We start from the raw sequence: 23,020 nt of genomic DNA, 5'->3' as shown, positions 1-23,020 counted from the left end.
CCAGCACTGCACTCTGGTAAGGTTGTTTCCCATGGGGATAGGAGTCAACGATCCTTGAGAGTACTGTATGTGTACACTGGAGTCAAGCAATTAAGTAAATGATTGGCAGATGGTGGGAGCCAGGTTTCTCCCTGCTGGAGTGGGATGTTACACACAAACAAGATTAGACTGATGCCAATCTTGATCCATGTGGCAAGCTACCAAAGCTGGAGACATAAGTATGAACTCATGTTTGGTTTAATACAGAAACAAATGCTCACATACAGGAACACTCGTAGGTGAGTGTATATACACACATCCATGGCCTTACTCTGTGGCTGAGAGGCCCCAGAGGCAACAAGCACAGTAGCAGTGAGCGCCCTTCCTCTTACCCTGCCCTCACCCCTCCCCTTATCCTATCTGCTGAATCCTCAAGACTCCCAACAGACTGAGGACTCACTTCTTTCATCTCTAAGTACTCTGTGTACCTCATTTTCTCCCTTCCCATGTCCTCAGGTGATCAGCTGATAGTTGGAGGTCTTGTTGTTTTTTTCTTCCACCCACTGCACATTTAAAGTCTCCACTAGCTGGGAACTATGTCTTACTGGCTTGCATCGTCTCTGTACATGATTGCTATGTTATGTTCGTTATGTTCGTGGGAGGAGGTGCTGTATTCACTTCCTAATTCCTGTGGACCTTCCAAGTTTCTCCATCTCAATATGAGTGGTAAAGTGAAGTCTCTCTTCTTCAGACCATGTGGGTTTGCTTTTCTTCCTATGAATTTGCCGAAATCAAAAGGAACAATGCCAACAAACTGCCGCTTAAGAAAAAAAAAAAAAAAGTATTGTCTTTAACCAGAAATACTATTGCTCCAACAGGAATACTATGCATCGGCAAAGTGGGTCCCCCATTTAGTGGCTTTTTTCAGGTTCCCTGTCCCTCGAAGCTCCTTTTGCTTCTTGATTTAGTTGTACAATCGCTGAAAGCCAGGACCCATCCCACAGAGCACAGCCAAATGAGGGTCTTAGAATGGAGTGCTGAAATGGGGAGAGGAGTTCAGAGACTGGCCTGTAACTTTGATGACTACAACCATTTCTTTTGATTAAGCAGTTTCTGTGATTTCAGGAGGACCAGAAGGCTGCCATTCCAAAGACACTCAGACTGATTTATTAATCTGCGTGGGCCCATAACGAATTGTTCCTCCGACTCTTAGAAATCAAGAGGGGAATGGAAGTTAGAAAGTTAACTGTCATTAACCCAAAACATAGAAGAATCCAGATGAATAACATCTCTGCTCTTATTCTTTATTTTTTTTTTTTTAAGATTTTATTTATTTATTCGAGAGAGAGAGAGAGGGAGAGAGAAGCAGAGACACAGGCAGAGGGAGAAGCAAGCTCCATGCAGGGAGCCCGATGTGGAACTCAATCCCAGGTGTCCAGGATCAGGCCCTGGGCTGAAGGCGGCGCTAAACCGCTGAGCCACCCAGGCTGCCCTGCTCTTATTCTTTTACCAAAATGCCACCCCTACAATTCTAGGCTGGAAATACCAGCCATTTTCCTGTATATAGCAGTCAGTGGGCTAGCATCCTAGGCTACAAGCATGAAATATATATATATAGACATATATATCTATATAGCAAGCATTTCAAATCACCTTCATGGTTTGAAGAGACAACCATGAACATCGATGGGGCCCAATATACATATCTGTTCAACAAATGAATACATAAATAAATTAATCTTATTGACTAATAGTTTTACAAGGTGGAGCCTGGCCAGACAGGAGTAAAGGATGAATTTTAGGGCAGAATGAGATATAACACTGAGAGAAAAAACCCTCTATTAAGTGACTTTAGAGTGGCTTGACGTTAAGTAGATGTAGTGAATTTTGACAGGAAAATTATAAAATACATTATATTCTTCCAAAAGAGTTGCAAGGTTGTAAAGTACGAAAGTGGCCCAGAAAGACAGAATGATTTAGCTATTGGGAGAAGTATATGAACAAATCAAACTTTGGAACAGTGAAGTGAAATTTTCATAGAATCTGATATATGAAAAGCCAAAAGGGCTCCAAGAGAATAAATTCCCTTCTTTCATGGGTCAGAGGTCATCATTCTTACCTGACATAAAGTGAACCCACAATATTTGTGTTTGTTCTGAATTGGGGCCCAGGCAACAGTACTTTTCACTTTTCAGTGGCCCCAGTTCATTCATATTTGCAATCGGGGTGGCGATGCTATAATATGCAAACTGCAGAGATGAAGGGCAATAATATGTCCTTTCCAGGAGCACAGCACAGTGAGACAGATCACAGTCAATCTTCCTCTGACTCATTTTATTTTCAGTCTTTCACTTAAAGATTAGTAGCTTGGCACTTACATTGTCACCATGCAGGCATTTGGTTACTGGGCTGCTATTTGTTCTCTTGCCTGGTACCCCACAAATATTAGGAGTGGCCTGGAACCTCAGCCATAACCTATAGGAAACTGCATACCTTCTTGCACCTCACAGGGTCCAGTTGCCCTGAAAGTGTTTTCAGAAGCAGAGAGAGAGGGGTTGGATGTGGAGATAAAATGCCAGATGATTTGAACCCAGTTCTGGTCTTCCCCATCCTCAAATCAAGGCCTTTTCTGAGACTATTTCCTCCATGCCTCTTGGAATGACAAGCTTCTGGAAAGCCCCCAGCATCATCAACCACCTGCAGAGAGGGAAACTGAAGTTCATGGAGAGGAAGCGTCTTGGCCAGTCCAGGAACAACAGACAACCTGGGCCAGCCCAAATGCCCCTGCCCCCTATCCATCCTTCTTTGGAATGAGCTTGGGACTCGGGCTCCCCAAATGGTCCTCTCCATCCTCTTTTGGTCAGGTTGGGGTGCATCATTTTTCTGAGCCTTAGTTTTCTTGTCTGTGAACAGCCATGGTCCTACCACCTTCCCCAGGTGCTCAAAGATAAAGTATTCGTAGGTTGATTCATAGGGTTGGCAACCCTAACCAAGAATCTCTCTGTGCAGAGGCAGACCAACAGCCTCACGATGGCCCTGTGTACACAGAGTTCATGGATCCCAGGGCCATGGAGTCCATGTGTTCTGAACATGCCATGTGATCATTTCAGTCCTAACTGGAGCACTAAACCCACATTTCTGATGTATGAGGGCCCTGGCCCACAGAGAGGCTGAATTTGGGGACAGAAGTGTCCCCTTTTATGTGGCTTCACTACTCTTTCATCTTGCTATCCTCTCCCACCTTTGAGAGCTTTAATCCCCTCACCATACTTCACAGAATATTCAGTGCAGGGTTCCAAGCATGCACTCCTCCCCCACCCACTGATGGTTCTACTCCTGACACAACAGGAAGTACGAGAGCTGATGGTGCAAGGCTTGGGGAAGCCAGGCAGAAACCCTCCCCACCCTCAATACCCCTCATCCACAGCTTCTCAACATCTCCAGGCAAAAGAGCTTGAGTATTTAATTGCATGTCAGACTATCACTGAATGAGAGGATGCTTTAGGACTCTAGATATCTAAACATGTTTATTTCATTTGAACTCTAAAAAAAAATTCCTCTTTCTGAAAATAATTCATAGATTTAATTTAAAAAATATTCAACTTTCAAAAGAGTTCTTGAGCATCCTTCAATTTTTTTTCAGTTCAAGTCTCACAGAGTGAAAAAGAAAACCATCTGATGGAAACAAAATCCACTGGAAAAAAAAACATATCTCAGTCAAATGTAAACAGAAGTCAATTTAAACCCTATTTCACAGATAATAGATACCATCAATTCCTGTCTGGCCCCTTAAACAAATAATTTTTCAGATAACAAATGGCTAATCTTTATACATAAAACCCCGAATTCCTATTTTATTCTCATAGTTCACATAGATTAATCAAGGTAGACTCCCTGATGGTGCCAGAGGGATTTCTCTTAATTTTGTGCCCTTTAATCTCTAGTACTGACATTGAGAGAAATCAGGAAACACTCTTTGGCTCCAGAGCAAACATTAAAAGAAGCTCTCCTCTCTATTTTTCTCCCGTGATGTTCTCTTTGCTCTACCTTGGTTAATAAATGAGAGGCTATCTTTCCACGATCTTCCTTGAGGTTCCCTGGCTTAGTTGCAGTTTAGGTTTTTAAGGAGTCTGTCTTCAAAAGCAATTACACTAAGTGAGAGAAGTTAGAGGGAGAACTGCTTTCACACTTCTATGTGGAATCAAACAAAACAAAACAGAAACAGAAACAGACCAGTGGATTCAGAAAGAACACACCTTCCCAGGGAGGAGGTGGGTAGGGCAAGAGGAGAAAGAGGTGAAGGAGATTAGAGGTACAAACTCCACTTGCAAAATAAACAAGTCACAGGGATGTAATGTACAGCATAGGGAATATAGTCAATGATGTTGTAATAACATCATTGTGTAGCAACAGACAGCAACTAGACCTATCCAGGTCATCATTTCACAAGGTACAAAAATACAGATCACTGTATTGGACACCTGAAACTAATATAATATTGTAATTTAAATTATATATCAATAAAACAGTGTTTTAAGTGATTCATATCTGAAGTCCAGTTTATATTCACCAAATGCTAAGACTACAACATAGCCATTTTAATGAGCAAAATGGATATGGTCACAGCCTACTCACCCCTGTTGATTTATGGCAGTCATGACAATGACTGAAGTGCTCAGATTTCCTAGGCCAGCTTTTCTCTAAACCAAGTCCAAATCGTTGTCATCTTTGGCATTCAACCCCCCCCCCCCCCCCCCCCCCCCCCCCCCCCCCCCCCCCCCCCCCGTCTCTTACAATGTGCTTGCTGCATCTCGCCAAAAACTGGCTTAAGAGAAAAACCTACTGGGTGGACACAACACTTTTTCTTACGGACAGATCCAGCATGCAGCAAACTGAATTAGGATAGAGGAACCCAGAAGCAAAGCGAAGCCAGTCAAGCTACAGCCCTTGAGTTCCTGAATCAGGGAAATCTCTCTTAGGTATTTAAGCACTTTCATTTCCAGAGGAGAGTTGAAAGGCAAAATGGGCTGTATGTTTCCATTTAGTTAGGCACACTGCAGGGAGCTTGATCCCTCATGTGACAGACGAAGGGTCACTCACAGGGAGTCATGAGATGTACTCAAACAACATAAGCTTAAATATATATATAATTATATATATATATTTGGCCACAAAGTTCCCTCAGACTTCAAGGGCCAATTTTTTCCCCTGTGTGGCCAGGTTGGCTTCTGAGTTATTATTATAAAGTGTCTATTTTAAACTGTAAATAAGTGATAATGCTAAACAGCTGCAGGGCATAGCCTAGAGAAATGATTGACAGAGCAGCTGTCAGCTCCACTTTCTATCACTGTGCTGGTCTGAATTCCAAAGTGCCTGTTTAAATGGGGCACATTAGCAGTTTTATGGTGACTAATAGGATTGCCACATAGTAATTCAGAACCCGTGGCCTATCTCTACAGGGGAGGGATTGGATTTCACCAGGGCCAAAGCTATTAGGAAGGTGGGGACAGCCTGGACATACTTTCCAAAACAGAGCTTTCACATCTGACACTTAGAAATGCATTGCTAAATAAAAATTCAACTCTGCCCTTGTTCAAACCTGAATCTCAAGGTTTGCTGAGAAGGCAGCATACCTGAGGTCCTCTGAGAAAATACCAGATTGAAAGACAACGCTCTGCCTTTACATACCATTGAAAAGCACAGAAAAAGAATCATAGGCATGGTACAGTGCTAGATGGTGCAGAACTTTATTATTTTCCTTGGAGGAGGATAGGTTGCTGGAAGCTTTCTAGTGGAGAGTTTACTGACTCTACTTAAATCAGACTGATTTTTTGTTTGGGAAAGTCACTGAAGTGGAACCTTTTAATTATATGGACGCAACATAAATTTCACCCACTATCCTGAGAGAAGTGTGTAAGTGGATTTTTTAGTTTGTGGTGGAAGTTTGAGATGCTTCATAGACAAATGAGGTATTGTAGTGTTTCTTTCTGTACCCCTGGAATACAATTAAAAAGAGGTGGGAGCATTTGCCGCAGAGCCATAAAATCTTAGAGCCAAAATTATCCTGGAGGAGACTTGTTCCAGACTCGATCTATATATTCTTGGAACACCCTTTGACATGGCGTCACTGGTCAAGATGTATCATTGTCTCATCCTGGTTAAAGCAAATTATTTTTGGTGTTTTCTGGTTGTTGAGATATACCAATGGTTGGCAAACTAAGCCTAAGGGCTGGCTATCTGTATTTGTAAGTAAAGTTTTACTGGAACATAGCTCTATTCACTGCTGTATTGTCTACAGCTGCTTTTGCACTACAGTGTCAGAGTCAAGTAGTTGCAATACACATCATGTGACTCCACACACCTAAAATATTTAGTATATAGTCCTTTAAAACAAAAGCTTGCTTGCCCCTAGAGAAAAAGGAGTTCACTGTGTTAATAGCTGCATACCTATAATTAGAAGATGTATTGATTGTATTAGAAGAACACATTTGGAGTAGAAGCTGCACGTAGATAGTCTTTCTGATCAAGCAAATCAGGCTCAGTATAAGTCAAACTAGTGAGTTAGATGGGTATGTCACGCCTGCATACCCAGGCCTGCATCGTTCAGGGTTTTGGTGGGGACCTTTAACTTCGAGATTTCCTCCAGCAGTGAGGCACTGCTCTTGGTTTATTTGCAAGGAGAGAAAGTTCTAAGGACTTCCATTTGGCTCGTCCTACGGCACTAGCCACTACTCCAGGACAAAAGGCCAATATATGGGTTTTGCCAAGTGATATATGTATTACAGATATACTCTCATAACTGGGGACTGAACCAGAAAATGTGTTTAAAGTCTCTATGACCCCTATTGCAGGGAAGACCTAGAATAGAAACTCTATGTATTTTCCAACCCCTGTGAGCCCTATTGTGACAATGGCTTTCTTAGGTCTCCAGTAATTAGCGTTGACTTTATTCATCCAATGTCCTATAACCCCCCAAATGTTCAGGTATTTTCCTTTCCACAATCCATTTATTGTGATGAATGTCTACTGGTACCCTCAGTGAAATCTAAGAGGAAGAGTCACAATACAAACTGTAAACAGGGTCCCTAATCTCTCTATACTGGTGTACAGACAGACTCAAGCCTGAAAATTGGACGAGGGTCTTGGATTAATCATGTTTTTTATTTTCTGTATCTTATAATGTTTTGAGATCTTAAAAATCATACTGGCAGGGAAGACTGCCCTTCTCAGGGCTAGCTAATTGTTAGAAATAGCACAAGGCTCAACCAGAACCACATCTTTCATATGCAAACAACCAATCTGGGATCTATTTATCCCCCTCACCCCTTTATCTAAATCTGTCACATCAAACCAATATTTCTCCTGCCCTAAATCACTCCAGAGCCAGTTACCAGACGGCTAGAGGCCACCTGTATAGCCCAGAGTCCACCAACATTATTCAAACTAGCCAATCCTAAACCATTTACCCTGCCCTGCTTTTCCCACAGAAACCCCAATAAAGGCCATGGCTTAGGATTCCCCCTCACTCCTACTTCTGCCTCCTGACCAAAAATTCCATGTTCCCCCTGTGGCCGTGTGTGTCATGACCCTTTCTCTCAGGAAATATAAATCATAAAATTCTTTCAAATAGCATTGGTTTCTCTGTGTCATTAGTCAGCTTTATAAATTAAGACCCAGGCACAAAACAGAGCCATGTCTCTATTCTGGTAGCTCAAGGCAGGCCTCTATTAACCAGCTTTACTGTTTTATCAGTCTTACAAATCAAATTATATTGTAATGGGCAGCCCATCCATTTCTATCCTACTACCCTGTGATTAATTGACCATCATCAAAAATTCCTATGGATCAGATTATTCTGGTTCAGATTCCAGCTTTGGTATCTAGTGTAGTATCTACATAACCACCCTCTAGGGTGCCGGGGTGGCTCAGACAGTTAAATGTCTGCCTTCAGCTCAGGTCATGATCCTGGGGTCCTGGGATCAAGCCCCACATCGAGCCCTGCAGAGGGCTCTCTGCTCCATGGGGGGGCCTGACTTCTGCCTCTCCCTCTCCCTCTGCCTGCTGCTCCCCTGCTTGTACTCTCTGTGTTAAATAAATAAATAAAATCATATATATGTGTGTGTGTGTATGTATGTATGTGTGTGTGTGTGTGTGTGTGTATATATATATATATATATATATATATATATATATATCTCCACCCTCTGATTTCCACACTCAAAATAGAAAACACATTTACACTTTCACATCCTGCACTAAATCCTCAGCCTATGGAGAATTGACACTACAGGATTTTACAAAAGTGTTGCTGCTGCTTCTCCAATATATTTATCAATGGGATAGAGTTAATACACCCAGATTAAAAGTGATAAATCCCCTCTACATTCTCATCTTCAAAGAGTTGGGATTGCTATCTCTATATAATACCAAGGGAATCCTGGCATCTCAACTTCATTTAGTACAGCCACCACTGAATCCAGATTTCAGACACTAAAATAAGCATTTAGAACCACTCTCTATTACATGGTCTAACACATGAAATCCAGGATATTTACTAAGAATACCTGTGTTAATAGGTTCAACTTTATTTAATACTATCTTCTTTCTTCATTTATCTAGCCAGCTGAAAATGCACTCCTATGCTAATTCTCAGACTTCATGAAGAAAGAAGTCTTTCAGTGCTTTCCCCCAATATTACTTGATTTACACCTGATTCATAACTGTTTTTGCAACACTGTGCAACACTGTGTCATTAGCTACAGTGGTCTGGGCCTTAATACTTAGATTTTCACAATCTTCAGCCCCAACCAGGGGCATATAAAAAATTCCATACCCCTCAGGCACCTGGATGGCTCAGTTGGTTAAGTGTCTGCCTTAGGCTCAGGTCATGATTCTTGGGTCCTGGGAATGAGCTCCACATCTGATTCTCTCTCTCCCTCTGCCCCTCTCCCCCACCACTCCCTCTTGTGCTCCCTGCTGTCTCAAATAAATAAATGAAATCTTTAAAAAAATTCCAAACTCCTCTATTTCCTTGAAAGTCAGGTGCTTGCAACTATTTCTGGTACCAATTTAGGTATCATTTGAGGGTTCTCACATGAAAGCCAAGTATCAACCTGACTCATGCAGGCTCAAAAGAAAGTTATTAAAAGATATTGCATATCTTGTAGAATTTTTAAGAAGACTGGAGAACAAAGTTTAGGGGATGCAATGAGGAACAATGCCTAAAAGCATGTTGCAGTACTTCTAGTGAGGATGCCTCTGGCCAAGGCCACCAGGCAATCAATGCTACTACATCATGTACCACAGATCTTCAGCCTGTATCCTGGATGCTACCATGAGCACCACAACTTCTGCTGCTCCAGGAACTCTTCTCAAAACCCTAACTCCCCTAAAAGAGAATCCTCACAACCCTAACAAATCTCCAATAGATGCCTGTAATTTGTGGAACTCAGACTCCATATCTATGATTTTGCTGCAGCTAAAGAAATTAGAAATTATCTTAGAAATTCAAGAACAATTTCTATAAAATAAAGTGGGACCTACCTCTTACTAGGTAGGCTTGTAAGGTGAAGCAATTCCCAGAAACTAGGAAAGGAGTTCAAATCCTAGGTCCCTCCAAAAGCCTGACCGTGCCTTCTGTTGGACATTTTGTGTATAGTCCAGCATAGTACTACACATGTAATAAATGCTCAGTCTAGACATTCCCATCGAAGACTGGGAGAATACATTTGATTTTTTTTTTCTCTTTGATTTTGGATAGCCACACATTCTTTTCCTCTGTACAAAGTGGGCTGGCATCATTTGTTCCTGAAACCAAATCTTGATTTGTTTTGTTAGTTGGTTTGTTAAATGTTTTATTTAAATTCAATTTAACTAAAAATAAATAAATAAATAAATAAATAAATAAATAAATAAATAAATAAATAAATAAATTCAATTTAACTAACATACACTGTACTATTAGTTTCAGAGGTAGAATTCAGTGATTCATCAGTTGCATATAACACCCAGTGCTCATTACTTCTAGTGCCTTTCTTGATTTGTTTTTAGTGTGATTTTTTTAATTCACAGAATGTTGCAAGTGACTTGAGAGATTAGCAAGATCCCCCTTCCATTCAACATGATCTTTTAAGGAATCCCAGATACATGATTAAATGGTGTTGGTCAGAGAAGCTAATCTGACAAAAGCTTTAACTATGTCTTAAAGCAAACCCAATCTACCTCCTGGATATCTCTAATTGTCACTTGGTTCTTTCTTACACTGAGTTGAAATTTAATTGCCAGATCTTCCACCTGTATGCTAATTATGCTCTTTAAAGTAACACAGAACAATTTTACTTCCCCTTTTCCAAGTCATAACTTCCAATATAGCCCAACAGCTATGACTTCCCCTCCTCTTTATCAGGCTAAACATCGCTAATTCCCTCTCAACCCCCCCAACCCCACCCCGTGATGAGATTCCAAATGTCCATCTTTGCTGGTCATCCTGTGTGAAATCCCACCAGTTTATCATTACCTCATGAGCAGGTTTGGACATATGTTAAGGAATAATCTTAAAAACTATTTTTAATATATTCATCACTCATTTCTTATAGGATTTTACTTAATCCCAAATTCCTACCACAATAAAAGCACTGGCTTTTGTGTGTTACATTTTAAGATGAAACCAAAACTTAACATTCCTGGACATTGCTTTGCTTTTTCAGGTGCTTTCTGTTTGGTTGTTTATTTTGTATCTTACCATATGCTCTGGGAACGGTGACTTCTTGTGGAAATCAAATCCCAGATTTCTTTTCCTAAAGTAATCTCATAACTTGAGAGCTAAATTAGAAGGCTACTAGGAAACATTTGTAGTGTCTCCTTGGTCAACATCTGCAATGCGTGAAGCATTTAACACACCAAGGGAAATGCTAGGAGAGAGAAAAAAATGCAGAGATGTATGAATGAAAAACAGGAGAGAAAAGAACTTAGGTTTGTTTTTGTCTTGTGGTGGTGCTTTTTTGTTTGTTTTTAGTGACTCTTGGTTTGCAAAGATAAGCAACATGAGAGAAACACAATGAAATTAACATCTGTTAATATCCTGATGTGGAGGAAGAAATACCAGTAACATTGGAAGGAAGAAAGAAAAACTTGTTAATTATAACAGTTTTAATGACATTATACATTAACTTTAATGAACACACATTTAGAAAAGATTTAGCTCCTTTGAAGAGAAATATATCAGAAATGAACAAATCTGTTCAAGGGATCCAGAAGTGAATTGCCAACCTAATAAGACATTGGAATTTTATCTGCACAGATTATTTAGCATCCAGGAAAGGAGTCGTTTATGTTTTATATTAATGTTGCTCACAAGCTTGTTAACAATGACTCAAAGTCAGTCTCTAAAATCTTTTGGGTAAATACATAAAACTGTACTTCTACTTCTCAAATATATGGCAAACACACAGTATTTAACATGTGCCAGATATTGTTCTAAATATTCTGTGTATATATAGATATATTTTTGCACAATATATGTACATACATATATAGTTTAAATATATATAAACTCATTTAACCTGAGGCACAGAGAAGTAACTTGCCCAAAGTCACATAGTCAGTTATTGGTGAAGATGGAATTTGAACCCTAGTTGGCTGATCCCAGAATCCATGTTCTCCACCATTATTCTACCTTGTCTCTCAGGGCAAGTGGAATAAATCTTAACATATTTTACTCAGTTGTAAAAGAGAAATGGTGTACTGACCACTTTTTCAGTCCAAGAGAAAACTGCCTTGAAATGTGCCCTTCTTAAAAATAACAAGAATAAATAATAAGGTGGGAATTTTCATAGCGCTGCATGAATTATGTGTGTCATTTTCCTTGGCCACACCAAATACTGAGGAAAGGAAAGGAAAGTTGCACCTTCTATTGCATTAAGGCTCTCTTGGGTCTGAGAACACATCTTTACAGTCTTCAGGTTGCCCGTTAATGATGTCTAGTTTTTCAGACTTGAGACATATGTCACTCCAAAGCATCTTACTTGGCCATAAAAACTGATAGTAGTTGGTTCATGTTGTAAGTTAAAATAATAATTTATCAACCTATATAACTAATTTAAGGTGTCTTTCAGAGATAGAGCCACATATATGTGCCCTGATATGTCCCAACAGCCAGACCAAAAGGGCATCATACTTCCACCATAAAATATATATTTATCTTCCTGCCTCTAGCGCAATATACATCTCAGTTCCAACGTGATAGCCCAAAAGGCAATATGTTCTGCTGAGCCCTGGTGGCTCAGCAGTTTAGCACCGCCTTCAGCCCAGTATGGGATCCTGGAGACCCAGGATCGAGTCCCATGTCAGGCTCCCTGCATGGAGCCTGCTTCTCCTTCTGCCTGTGTCTCTGCCTCTCTCTCTCTCTCTCTCTCTCTCTCTATGTCTTTCATGCATAAGTAAATAAAATCTTAAAAAAAAAAAACATACCCATGGAAAAAGAGCATAGGAGTCAAATTTGATCAGGAAAAGGATAGATGAAATAGTGAGCTTTTGAAGGGTTACTTGTAAGTTTTCTTTGTCCATAAGAATTATTTTACAGTAAGACTCAGAGAAAGACTACAGCTTCAAGTTTAAACCAACACTACATCTTGCATTAGCATCTTGATTGGAACTCAGAAGACAGAGCAAGAGACATGGATCCCCAGTGTGCACCACACACATTTCAGGGGGTTTCACTAGCACATTCATGTGTTGGCTGCTCAGTTCAGGAGACGGCCACACCTGTGTTCCTGGTCTCCTACCTCACTCTTCTACCATGGTCACATCGCTCATTCCTGCTGTATCTACAATTTCCCTTTTATATGGTATGAGAAACTAACAGTATCTTTTCACAGGCTTGGGATTTTGGAAGCAATTGATTGACACTTGAACTCAACTTTTTCTTTCCCCACTACACTTTGATATAGTTTATTGGCATAGGACTGATCTTTAGTAATTTTGAGAGCTCTTTTGTGGAGATCTTCCCTCCAACACTTGATGAATTTGTACATAATAATGCCATTAGATTTTTACAAATTGCTATTTCATACTTCTGGTTGATGGTATTGACTGAATACATTTATTCTATCAATACACTTTTCAGTAAATACCAGAAGAGCTGACAATCTTAAACATATTAATCTACAGTGTCTTCCCATTAAAGTATTAGATATGGTTGGCATCACATGATAATCCAATTAAAAACAAGCTATGTTCCTAAAGATGTTATAGGTTAACTGAAAAGAAAAAACCTAAGTCATTGCCTAAAATCTTCAATTAAATTTTTGGCATTAGAGGAGAAATGTAATTAACTTTTGCTTTCCAGAAGTTTAATTTTTCTCAGCCCCTAGTGAGCTCAGAAGTGCCTGGGGAAAAGACTGATAGAATATTTCCAGAAGAAATAAAGGAAGAAGTCTTTCTTGAAAATTCTCAACCGAATTAACCGACTATGAAATAAAGGGTGGAGACACTTCAAGGATAGGAAATACCAGCTTGGAAGCAGATGATTCACCTTGCCAAACTAAAAAGACTTTTACTGACTGCTTGTTAAGCAAAATTTTGTGCTCATCAGTTACCTATGGATGATGAACAGAAAGAAATGGCCGGCCACTCTTCTCTTTGAAAGTTAGAGTAACCTCACTGAGGCCAGAACAGGGAAAAGTTTTTCCAGACCTTCCTCACTATCCAGCTTGGCTTAAGGACCAGTGGGCTGGCTTGATGTCCAAGCACCATCACTGAGCCCCCATGAGACCATGGTGAGCTCCAAGGGGAAGTTTACTCATCCATAACAAAAGCAGAAGCATATCTCCGATGGAGGGTGGTTTTGAATATTAAACAGATAAAATCTGTAGAATACTTATCAGGCAGTTCTGATTTCTGGCTCTGCATGCAAGAAGTATGGAAGTTGCCACGCCATCCTAATAAGTAAAAAACTAAGGAAACTAAAAAATCAACAACTCTTCTCAGATCTGCAAAAGAAGTAATGTCACAGGGCCACTCACTGTCTCCCCCAAACTGGAAAGACGGACAGATGAATACAGACGGTCACAACTTACTAGAGCAGAAACTCATGGTTGACAGCTCCAGGGGAACCCATGCTGGGCAGGAACACCAGAGCTGCAACTGATGAGCTGCTATAGGATTGGTGTGGAGAAACTGGAGAGATAGAAACTCCAGGGGGACCCAGTCACTTTTATGAGTATTACTGACTGGAGCTCTATCAGGTTCTTATGCTAAGTATCAGAGAAAAATTCCCTCGTGCTTCTCATAGGAGGAGAAGTAAAGGAACCATATTCAAATATGCCAGAGTCCTCTGTTCTTCTTGAAAGGTTTCGCTGTGAGAGAAACTATTTAACCAGAGCTTAACCTGCTGGGGTCTTGTGAGAGCCTAAGATACCTGGGGGAAGGGACACAGTCAACTGCAGCCCACTTCATCCATCCTGTGCCACCTAAAGGGCAGAAAAAACTCAGAGGCACTTGTGAAGTTCAAGGTCCAGAAACATGAGTTCACTGAAAGACAGAGCTTAATCATAGGAGTATAGAATGCTTCCCCTTTGCCCACATCTCACCACCACATGACTAAACGCCTACTGATGATCGTTTCTTTTGCCCAAAACATCATGTCCAGCTACCAAGAAAAGATTAGGAGGCACATCAAAAGATATGACAATTTGAAGAGACAGAACAAGCATCAGAACCAGACATGGCAAGGACATTGGAATTATCTGACCAAATTTAAAACAACTCTGATGAATATGCTAAAGACTCTAATAGATAAAGTGGACAGCATGCAAGAACAGATGGGCAATGTAAGCAGAGAGTTGGAAATCCTAAGAAAGAGCCAAAAAGAAATGCTAGAAATTAAAACACTATAATCAAAAGGGAGAATTCTTTTGATGGACTTAGTAGTAGACTAGATGCAGCTGAGGAAAGAATCTCTGTGCTTTCGGATATATCAATAGAATCCTCCAAAACCAAAAAAAGAAAAGAATAAAACCTGGGGCAGGGGTAGGGGGCATATGTGTGTGGGCAGAACAAAATATCCAAAAATGTGGGAAAACAAAAGGTGCAAAATACATGTAATGGAAATACCAGATGGAGAAGAAAGAGAGAAAAGAATAAAAGAAAGATCTGAAGCAATAATAACTGAGAATTTCCCCAAAATTAATGTCAGATGTCAGACCACAGAACCAGGAAGCTTCAAGGACACCAAGTATGATAAATGCAAAAAATAAATCCAAACAAAACAAAAATACTACCCTTAGATACACTATATTCAAACTACAGAAAAACAAATGTAAAGAAAAAATTCTGAAAGAAACCAAAGCAAAGCAAAAAAAAAAAAAAAAAAAAAAAAAAAAAAAAGCACATCAGGCATACAGGAATGAGCATAAGAATTGCATCTGACTTCTCCTCAGAAACCATGCAAGCAAGAAAAGTGTAGAATCTAGTATTTAAAGTATTGAGAGGGAGATGCCTGGGTGGCTCAGTGGTTGAGCGTCTGTCTTTGGCTCAGGTCATGATTCCAGGGTCCTGGGATTGAGTCTCACGTCAAGCTCCCTGCATGGAGCCTGCTTCTGCCTTGCCTGTGTCTCTCCCTCATTCTCTGTGTCTCTCATGAATAAATAAATAAAATCTTAAAAATAAAAAAAACTAAGTATTGAGAGGGAAAAACCACCAACCTCAAATTCTGTATCCTTTGAAATTGTTCTTCAAAAGTGAAAGAGAAACAAAGACCTCAAACAAACAAAAACTTAGGGAACTGTAGCCAGTAGAACTGTTTTTCCTTTTTCTTTTTTTCTTTTAAAGATTTCACTCATTTATTCATGAGACACACAGAGAGAGATAGAGACATAGGCAGAGGGAGAAGCAGGCTCCCTGTGGGGAGCCTGATGTGGGACTTGATCCCAGGATCTCAGGATCACGACCTGAGCCAAAGGCAGATGCTCAACAGCTGAGCCACCCAGGTGTCCCTAGACCTGCTTTTCAAGAAATGTTAAAAGAGGGGTGCCCAAGTGGCTTAGTCAGTGAAGTGTTTGACTCTTGATTTCGGCTCAGGTCATGATTTCAGAGTCATGATCTCAGAGTTATGACATCAAGTCCCACATTTGGCTCCATGCTGGATGTGGAGCCTGCTTAAGATCTCTCCCTCCCTTTCTGTCTGCCCCTCCTCCCTTACTCTCTCTCTCTTAAAAAAAAAAAAAGTTAAAAGAGGTTCTTTTGAGAAAAGGGAACTAATATACATCAGAAACTAGAGTCTACCTAAAGAAGAGAAGAGCACTAAAGAATGAATAAGTGAAGGTAAAATAAAAACTTATTTTCCTTTCTCTTAATTGATCTAACAGGTAACAGTTTGTTCAAAATAATAATAGCAACATGGACGCCTGGGTGGTTCAGTGGTTCAACATCTGCCTTTGGCTCAGGTCCTGGGATCGAGTCCCTCATCAGGCTTCCTGCATGGAGCCTGCTTCTCCCTCTATGTTTCTGCCTCTCTCTGTGTGTCTCTCATGAATAAATAAATACAATCTTTAAAAAACAAAACAAAATAATAACAGCAACAATGTATTCAACCATACATGCTTATATCAAAACACTTGTGGTACAGTGTTGTTTGAAAGTGGACATAGATGGGACCTCTGAGTGTCTCAGTGGTTGAGCATCTGCCTTTGGCTCAGGGTGTGATCCTGGGGTCCTGGGATCGAATCCCACATCGGGATCCCTGCATGGAGCCTGCTTCTCCCTCTGCCTATGTCTCTGCCTCTGTGTGTCTCTCATGAATAAACTAATAAAATCTTTAAAAAAATGAAAGTGGGCATAGATTAGTTGTTCACATATATTATTATGAGGGAATATATTCTAAGGAAACCATTTAACAGATTTTTTTAAGTATATTTGATATGCTAAGAAAGGAGAGAAAATGGAACCATAAAATGCTCAGTTAAAACTACAAAAGGCAGAATAAGTGTGGAAGACAAATTTTTTAAAAAGTAACAAATATGGTAGATATTAGCCTGACTGTATCAATAATCATACTGAATGTCATTGTTCTGTATGCGCCAATTAAAAGACAAAGATTGTCAATGTAGATCAACAAACAAGACCCAAATATTTGTTGTCTACAAGAACCCCACTTAATATAAAGATACTTACAGATTTAAAACAGTAAAGGGATGGATAAAGATATACTATACTAACACTGATCAAAATAAAGGAGTGATTGCATTAATTTCAAACAGAGCAGACTTCAAAGCAAGGAAAATGATCAGAGATAAAGAGGGGCATTGTGCAATAAATGGATCCATTTTTCAAGAAGACATCACAGTCCTTAATGTGTGTGTGCCTAACAACAGAGTGCCAAAAAACATGAGACACAAACTGAATTTAAATAAAATTCAAAAAAAAAAAAACATACATAAGACAAAAACTGATAGAACTGAAAGGAGAAACAGATGAATCCACTATTGTAGCTGAACACTTCAACAACCCTGTCAGAAATGGACAGATCCAGCAGGTAGAAGATCAAGAAGGACACAGTTGAACTCAACACCATTAGCCAAGGGGACATAATGGACGTCCCTAGACTATGTCACCCAACAACAGCAGAACACACATTCTTCTCAAGCTCATGTGGAACATTCACCAAGATGGGCCTCATTCTGAGCCACAAAAGGCTTCCCGCAGTGGTTGTAGGTGTGAAAAAAAAAAATGGTTGTTGTCATAGTCATTATTTTTAGTAAAAGATGTAAAGGTACAACATTTAAACCAGGAATTCCGTGAAACTACATTCTAGAACATTGGAAGATAAGCAGATTGAGACCAGAGACAAGTACCATCTCTCCTGCTACCACACATGTGACAAGTAGCTCACACACAGTTGTTAAATGAGGGGCTGGTGTCTGTATAATGAGCAAATTCTGTCGGCTCAATGGTGAGTTTACCTAGGGGAGGGAGACAGAAAAGAACCTCCAGCAGCAAAGGAAAGTGCTGAGTTTGGCTGCTGAGCCCTTTTAGCTCAATTTTAAGAAAAATTAAAGGAAGTGCCTATGGCAAGGGCTCCCCAACCCGACCCCCTGCCTTTAGCACGGGGACAGGTGCACTGATTCTGTCTGCATCATCTCCATGCCCACAAGCCAGCATCTGCTCTCTATTGGTTTTGTGCATTTTAATATTTACTGGGCCCTCCCCAGCTACCCTCATTCCTTCTAAGTTCTCTCTCAAGACAACCATTCTTGTTTTCACAAGGGCTATGGTTGGAGTCTGCAGAGGTTTTGAATGGCTTGCCCCTAACCTTAATATCTCCTTATATCTGATTATGTTTAATGTACAGCTTTGTGAAATGCATTTTTTATGGAAATGCATACGTTACTTTACAGTGTACTACTAATTTCCAGCAAAAGGATTTTTTATTTAGTAAACAGTACCATTTGCAAGAAAAGGCTGAGTATCAAACATTTATTTCTTAAAACAACTATCAACAAACACTAAATATCAGGTTTGCATTAAGATCAAAGCTCAGGCCACTGCCAGAAAGTATCAGAGGAGCACGAGTTATCAGCTCTACTCCCCAGAACCATTAAGAACTGCCAGTGAAAACTTGCAGAGTCCCTGTGCTGGGTAAATGAGTGATACAAGCATCTTATGCTGTGACAACTGTGTGGTACACATGATTAGTGCTCTGGGTATGCAAAGGGAAAAAGAGGGTGCTCTCTAGGCTACATGGCTAGGGACACCTTCAGAATAAAAATGCACTCTGCCAGGATCCTTCATTCAGCCCAACTATTTATTGAGCACCTACTATGCACCGAGCTCTGTGCTCAGTGCCAAGGATATGGAGATGAACAAATCGAATATTGGGCATTGCACTCATGGAGCTAGAAAAAAAGGCAAACCTTAAATAAGTGTAAAAAATATTGAATTGCTATTTTGCTAAAGGCTCAAAAGAAAAGAACAAAACCCTCCAAGTCAGAGGAAATTTAGAAGGATGAAAAGAGAGGCCATTCTTAGCTTAGGGACTGAGCTTAGTAGTTTTTCTGGTACCTCAGCTGTCATAATGACATGGGCAGGTGACACCTCTCCTCATGCCGTTTGGTCACATCATAGCCAAGGAGCCGTTGGTCACCTCCCAACATTCTGCATCAGCTAGTCCTGACTTACAAACTCTGTTATGAAGATTCCTCCTTATCAAGGAGAGTTGAAACCACAATCTTGTACATAATTAGTAACTAGTTGTCCTAAAACCCTATTAATACATCTGCTTCTAACTGTTACACAGAGCTGCCTTTTCACTCCAAAAGGCAAAGGCACTGCCCTGTACATGGGATCCCATACTCAGACCTTGAAAAGACTGGGGAAATCTCACCTACCCAGCCAGCTTTATGCGACTTAATTAGGAAAGAGCCCTGGACATCTGGGCTACAGTTAGAACCCAACAATTTGCTTGGGGGACAGTATCTTTTCATTCACATCTGTCTCCGGCCTCCTTTCCATGTAGTAGCTAGGCTTTTGTGCTTCCAGAATTGAGAGGAATTTGTATAGATGGGCAGGAAAAAAAGAAGAATGAAGAAGAAGAATGAAGAAGAAGAAGAAGAAGAAGAAGAAGAAGAAGAAGAAGAAGAAGAAGAAGAAGCAGTAGCTGCTGCTTCTGGAAGACAGCTTATCTTTCATTCCTTTATGAAAGCCTGAGTCATTGATGAAATTGAGGTAGGCAGCTCAGAAGGGATAGTCACAGGCATTCCAAAGGCAACTGGAAAGAAGTTAATGCTCTTGCAGAAAAGAAAGGCAGCAAAGAAGAAATGAGCTGGCCCTGAGTTGCTCAAAGTGGTGGAGGGACACTGGGTTTCCATCCACAGCTGGCTTCCTTGAGTGCCTTGAAAGGCAAATTGAAGGGAGGGGTACCTCAGAAATCCAAGCCTTAGGTGAAGTTTTTCCTACCCCAAGCATACCTCAGACTTAGCACAAGCCCTGGAAGCTAGACACGCTTGTGTGGGCTTGGACTCCACACATCAGAGAGACATCTAGAGCACTAGTTTCATGTAAGACCTACCCTTTCTCCATAAAGACTTTGCATGGTTCTGGAAGAGGGTGGGAAAGAATTCTAATAACCCCTGAGACTGAATTTTGCACTAGCCCAGTGGAATGGGCACTTGAGTTGGATGTGATCTGATTTCAGGTAAGTCAAGTTTCATGACAGGCATTTATTTCATGCATGTCTTTGGAGCCTCTGATTCATACCCATTGTATTTCATCTTGTTTTCCACTTTTTACTTTGTACAACTAAATAATCAATTGCCTTGATAGCCTATCAATATGCCTTTCTTTAATTGTTAAACATTTATTAATAATTCAAAATCTACCGATAACCTCCCAACACTCCTGTGATTTTTGCAGGTCTCAGAGCTCTTTGAAGAAGATCTGTCACTCTGGAATCCAGAGTCAGCTAAAAGCTTTCTAGTTATGTCCTTTCTCTGGAAGGCATCCTGCTTGCCAATAGGTCTTGGGGTTAAATGGAAGACAAGAGTTCAAGGATTTTGAAGCTCTGATTCAATTATAGTAAATGAGTGTAAGGGAATCAGATATGTCACTGTTGAGTGCATTCACCCAACCTCGAGGTCTTTTTTTTTTTTTTTTTAATAAGCTAGAGAACTCTGCTATTGGAGAAATCTTGCTCCTGGGATCTGGGGTTGCACTAAATCCTTTTACTCAATCTAACCCCTAATTCAAGCAGAATAGGTGAGAATGAGTGGGTAATGTGGTTAATTACAGGCTTCCAGTGGATTAGCTGGTCATTTTCTTCACCCATCTTTTCCCCCACGAGACGCTCAGTTGTTGCGACAGTAAGATGTTGTGACAGTGACATGCAGTGTAGCTGAAAGCTGAGCAGTGCCTCTTCTGCTGTGAATTCTTGTTGGATCTCCTAACACTTAGGTGGTCTGGTGTGGAACTCTAACCACCTCAGTGCAGATTCTTCTGAAGTCATTCTGGCTATTGGGTCTAAACTAGCAGTTTTTTAAAGATGTAAAGTATCTTAAAGCATAATCAAATAAAATCCCCCTCAAAAATAAAGAAATTAAGGACAAGAATATTGTCTAAGACCAATCAGAATGGTTAAGGAGAAAACCAGGGCATGAACCAGAACTCCAACTTGCTGCTCTTTCGCCATCACTGTCTCTTCAATTTGTCACAAATACTTCTACTTTTCTTCTACCCTGTTCTCTGTTTCTCGGGGGTTTGCTTTTTCTGCTTGAATCTAATTTTCTCTGTGGCATTTTGGGAAACTTCCAGTAACTGCGCATCAGCAGGAAGATTATTTTAAGCTGAAAAAAATCTTGCTATTCTGCAAGCTCTGAATATCATTAATTTCCATATGTTCTGAGAGTTATTAAATGTTTTTCATGTGTTTTCACCTGACATCATTTCTGTCTTGTGTTCCCTGCTGACTGGGCCAGTATTACCTCTCCAGGTAAAATGTTCTGTTGCTTTAGTGCTCTTCTGTTCTTAAATGATATTTGACATTTGACATCTGAGTCCTATGTCTGCTGCATAAATGGCTCTGAGCCAGACTCAATTTGCTGCTTTCATCAAACTATTTGTCAGCCTTTGAAGTTGGGACATACAGTATGACTCATTTGTGATGTCACTGCGCTAGGCAGAATTTGAGAAATTAAATACTCTAAATATTCATGATGAAGAATATTTTTTGTCAAATCCCCAAAATTGCCAAAATTAGTTGTGGCAGTCACTGCTGAAATGAAATGATACCTAATTCTGAAGGTCTGTCCACAAGCTTGGTTCTCTTTTCCCAAGATACTGGAGCACCGGTGCTCCTCATTAGCAGGCAACAGAAATGATCTCTCAGGTAACAAAATGCCATGCTCTTATCAGAATGCAAAAGATCTTAAGCAGCCTTGCAGTTTTCTCTGACAATAATCAAAGACTTTTAGGGACAGACATAAGCACTAAAGGGAATCACTGATTCTTATTCCAAAGACCTCTGAGGGTAAGCCAAAAGAGGCAATTTCAAGAATCTCTAATTAATACCACTGCCTCGGGGATCCCTAGGTGGCGCAGCGGTTTGGCGCCTGCCTTTGGCCCAGGGCGCGATCCTGGAGACCCGGGATCGGATCCCACATAGGGCTCCCGGTGCATGGAGCCTGCTTCTCCCTCTGCCTATGTCTCTGCCTCTCTCTCTCTCTCTGTGACTATCATAAAATTAAAAAATAAAAAATAAATAAAAATAAATAAATAAAACCACTGCCTCAAAGATATACCTACATTTGCATGTTCATTGAAGTATTATTCATAATGGCCGAGACATAGAAACAACCAAAGTGTCCATCAACAGATGAATGGATAAAGAAAAAGTCGTATACATACTCAAAATATCATTTGGCCCTAGAAAAGAAAGAAATCTTGACATGTGCAACAACATGGATTTGAGGGCATTACACTGAGTGAAGTAAGTCAGACAGAGAAAGACAAATACTGTATGACTTCACCTTACATGTGGTGTCTAAAAACTCTGAACATGACAGAAACAGAGAATAGAGTGGGTGGTTACCAAAGGCTGGGGAGTGGGAGAAATGGGGAGATGTCAGTCAAAGGTAAACTTCCACAATAAACTTCCAGTTATAAGATAAACAAGTTCAGTATAGTAACTGTAGTTAACAATACTGTATTATATACTTGAAAGTTGCTGAGAGAGTGAATCTTATATATTTTCACTACCACCAAAACAAAACAAAAAACAAAAACAAAAACACAAAAGGAAATTGTAGGAGATGATGGAGATGTTAACTAACCTTACTGCAGTAATCATTCCTCAATGCATAAAGTGCATCAAATAAGTATGTCATACACCCGAAATTTACACAGTGTTATATGGCAACTATAGATCGAAAAAGCTGGGGAGAAAAAAAAAAAAAAAAAAAAAGGGGGAAAGAAGAAAGATAAACTTCCTTTGGGGAAAAAAATGAAAGAATTCCTAAAGACTGTACCATATAAACAAGTAACTATGTAACTAAGG

The 23,020-nt window shown here is 40.1% G+C and overlaps 1 protein-coding gene across 18 annotated transcripts in view; it reads right to left on the bottom strand.

Moving 5' to 3' along the window:
* The window catches only part of LOC140638488 (uncharacterized), a 111,818-nt gene that overhangs the window by 20,501 nt on the left and 68,297 nt on the right, over positions 1-23,020 (bottom strand). For 17 of the 18 annotated variants that reach the window (XR_012035563.1, XR_012035565.1, XM_072836003.1 and 14 more), the window contains one exon: positions 2,473-2,676. The exons of the other annotated variant lie outside the window; for it this stretch is intronic. Coding sequence is in view for 15 of the 17 variants with exons in the window: in XM_072836003.1 (XP_072692104.1) it covers positions 2,473-2,676 (204 nt within the window). In the remaining 2 variants the exon portion in view is untranslated. The remainder of the gene's footprint in view (positions 1-2,472; positions 2,677-23,020) is intronic. 18 annotated transcript variants of the gene reach the window in all.

This window comes from Canis lupus, chromosome 1, assembly GCF_048164855.1.
Source record: "Canis lupus baileyi chromosome 1, mCanLup2.hap1, whole genome shotgun sequence".
In the NCBI taxonomy this organism is placed as follows: Eukaryota; Metazoa; Chordata; class Mammalia; order Carnivora; family Canidae; genus Canis; species Canis lupus.
The sequence above is the reverse complement of the archived record's forward strand: the minus strand, read 5'-3'. Positions and strand labels throughout refer to the sequence as shown.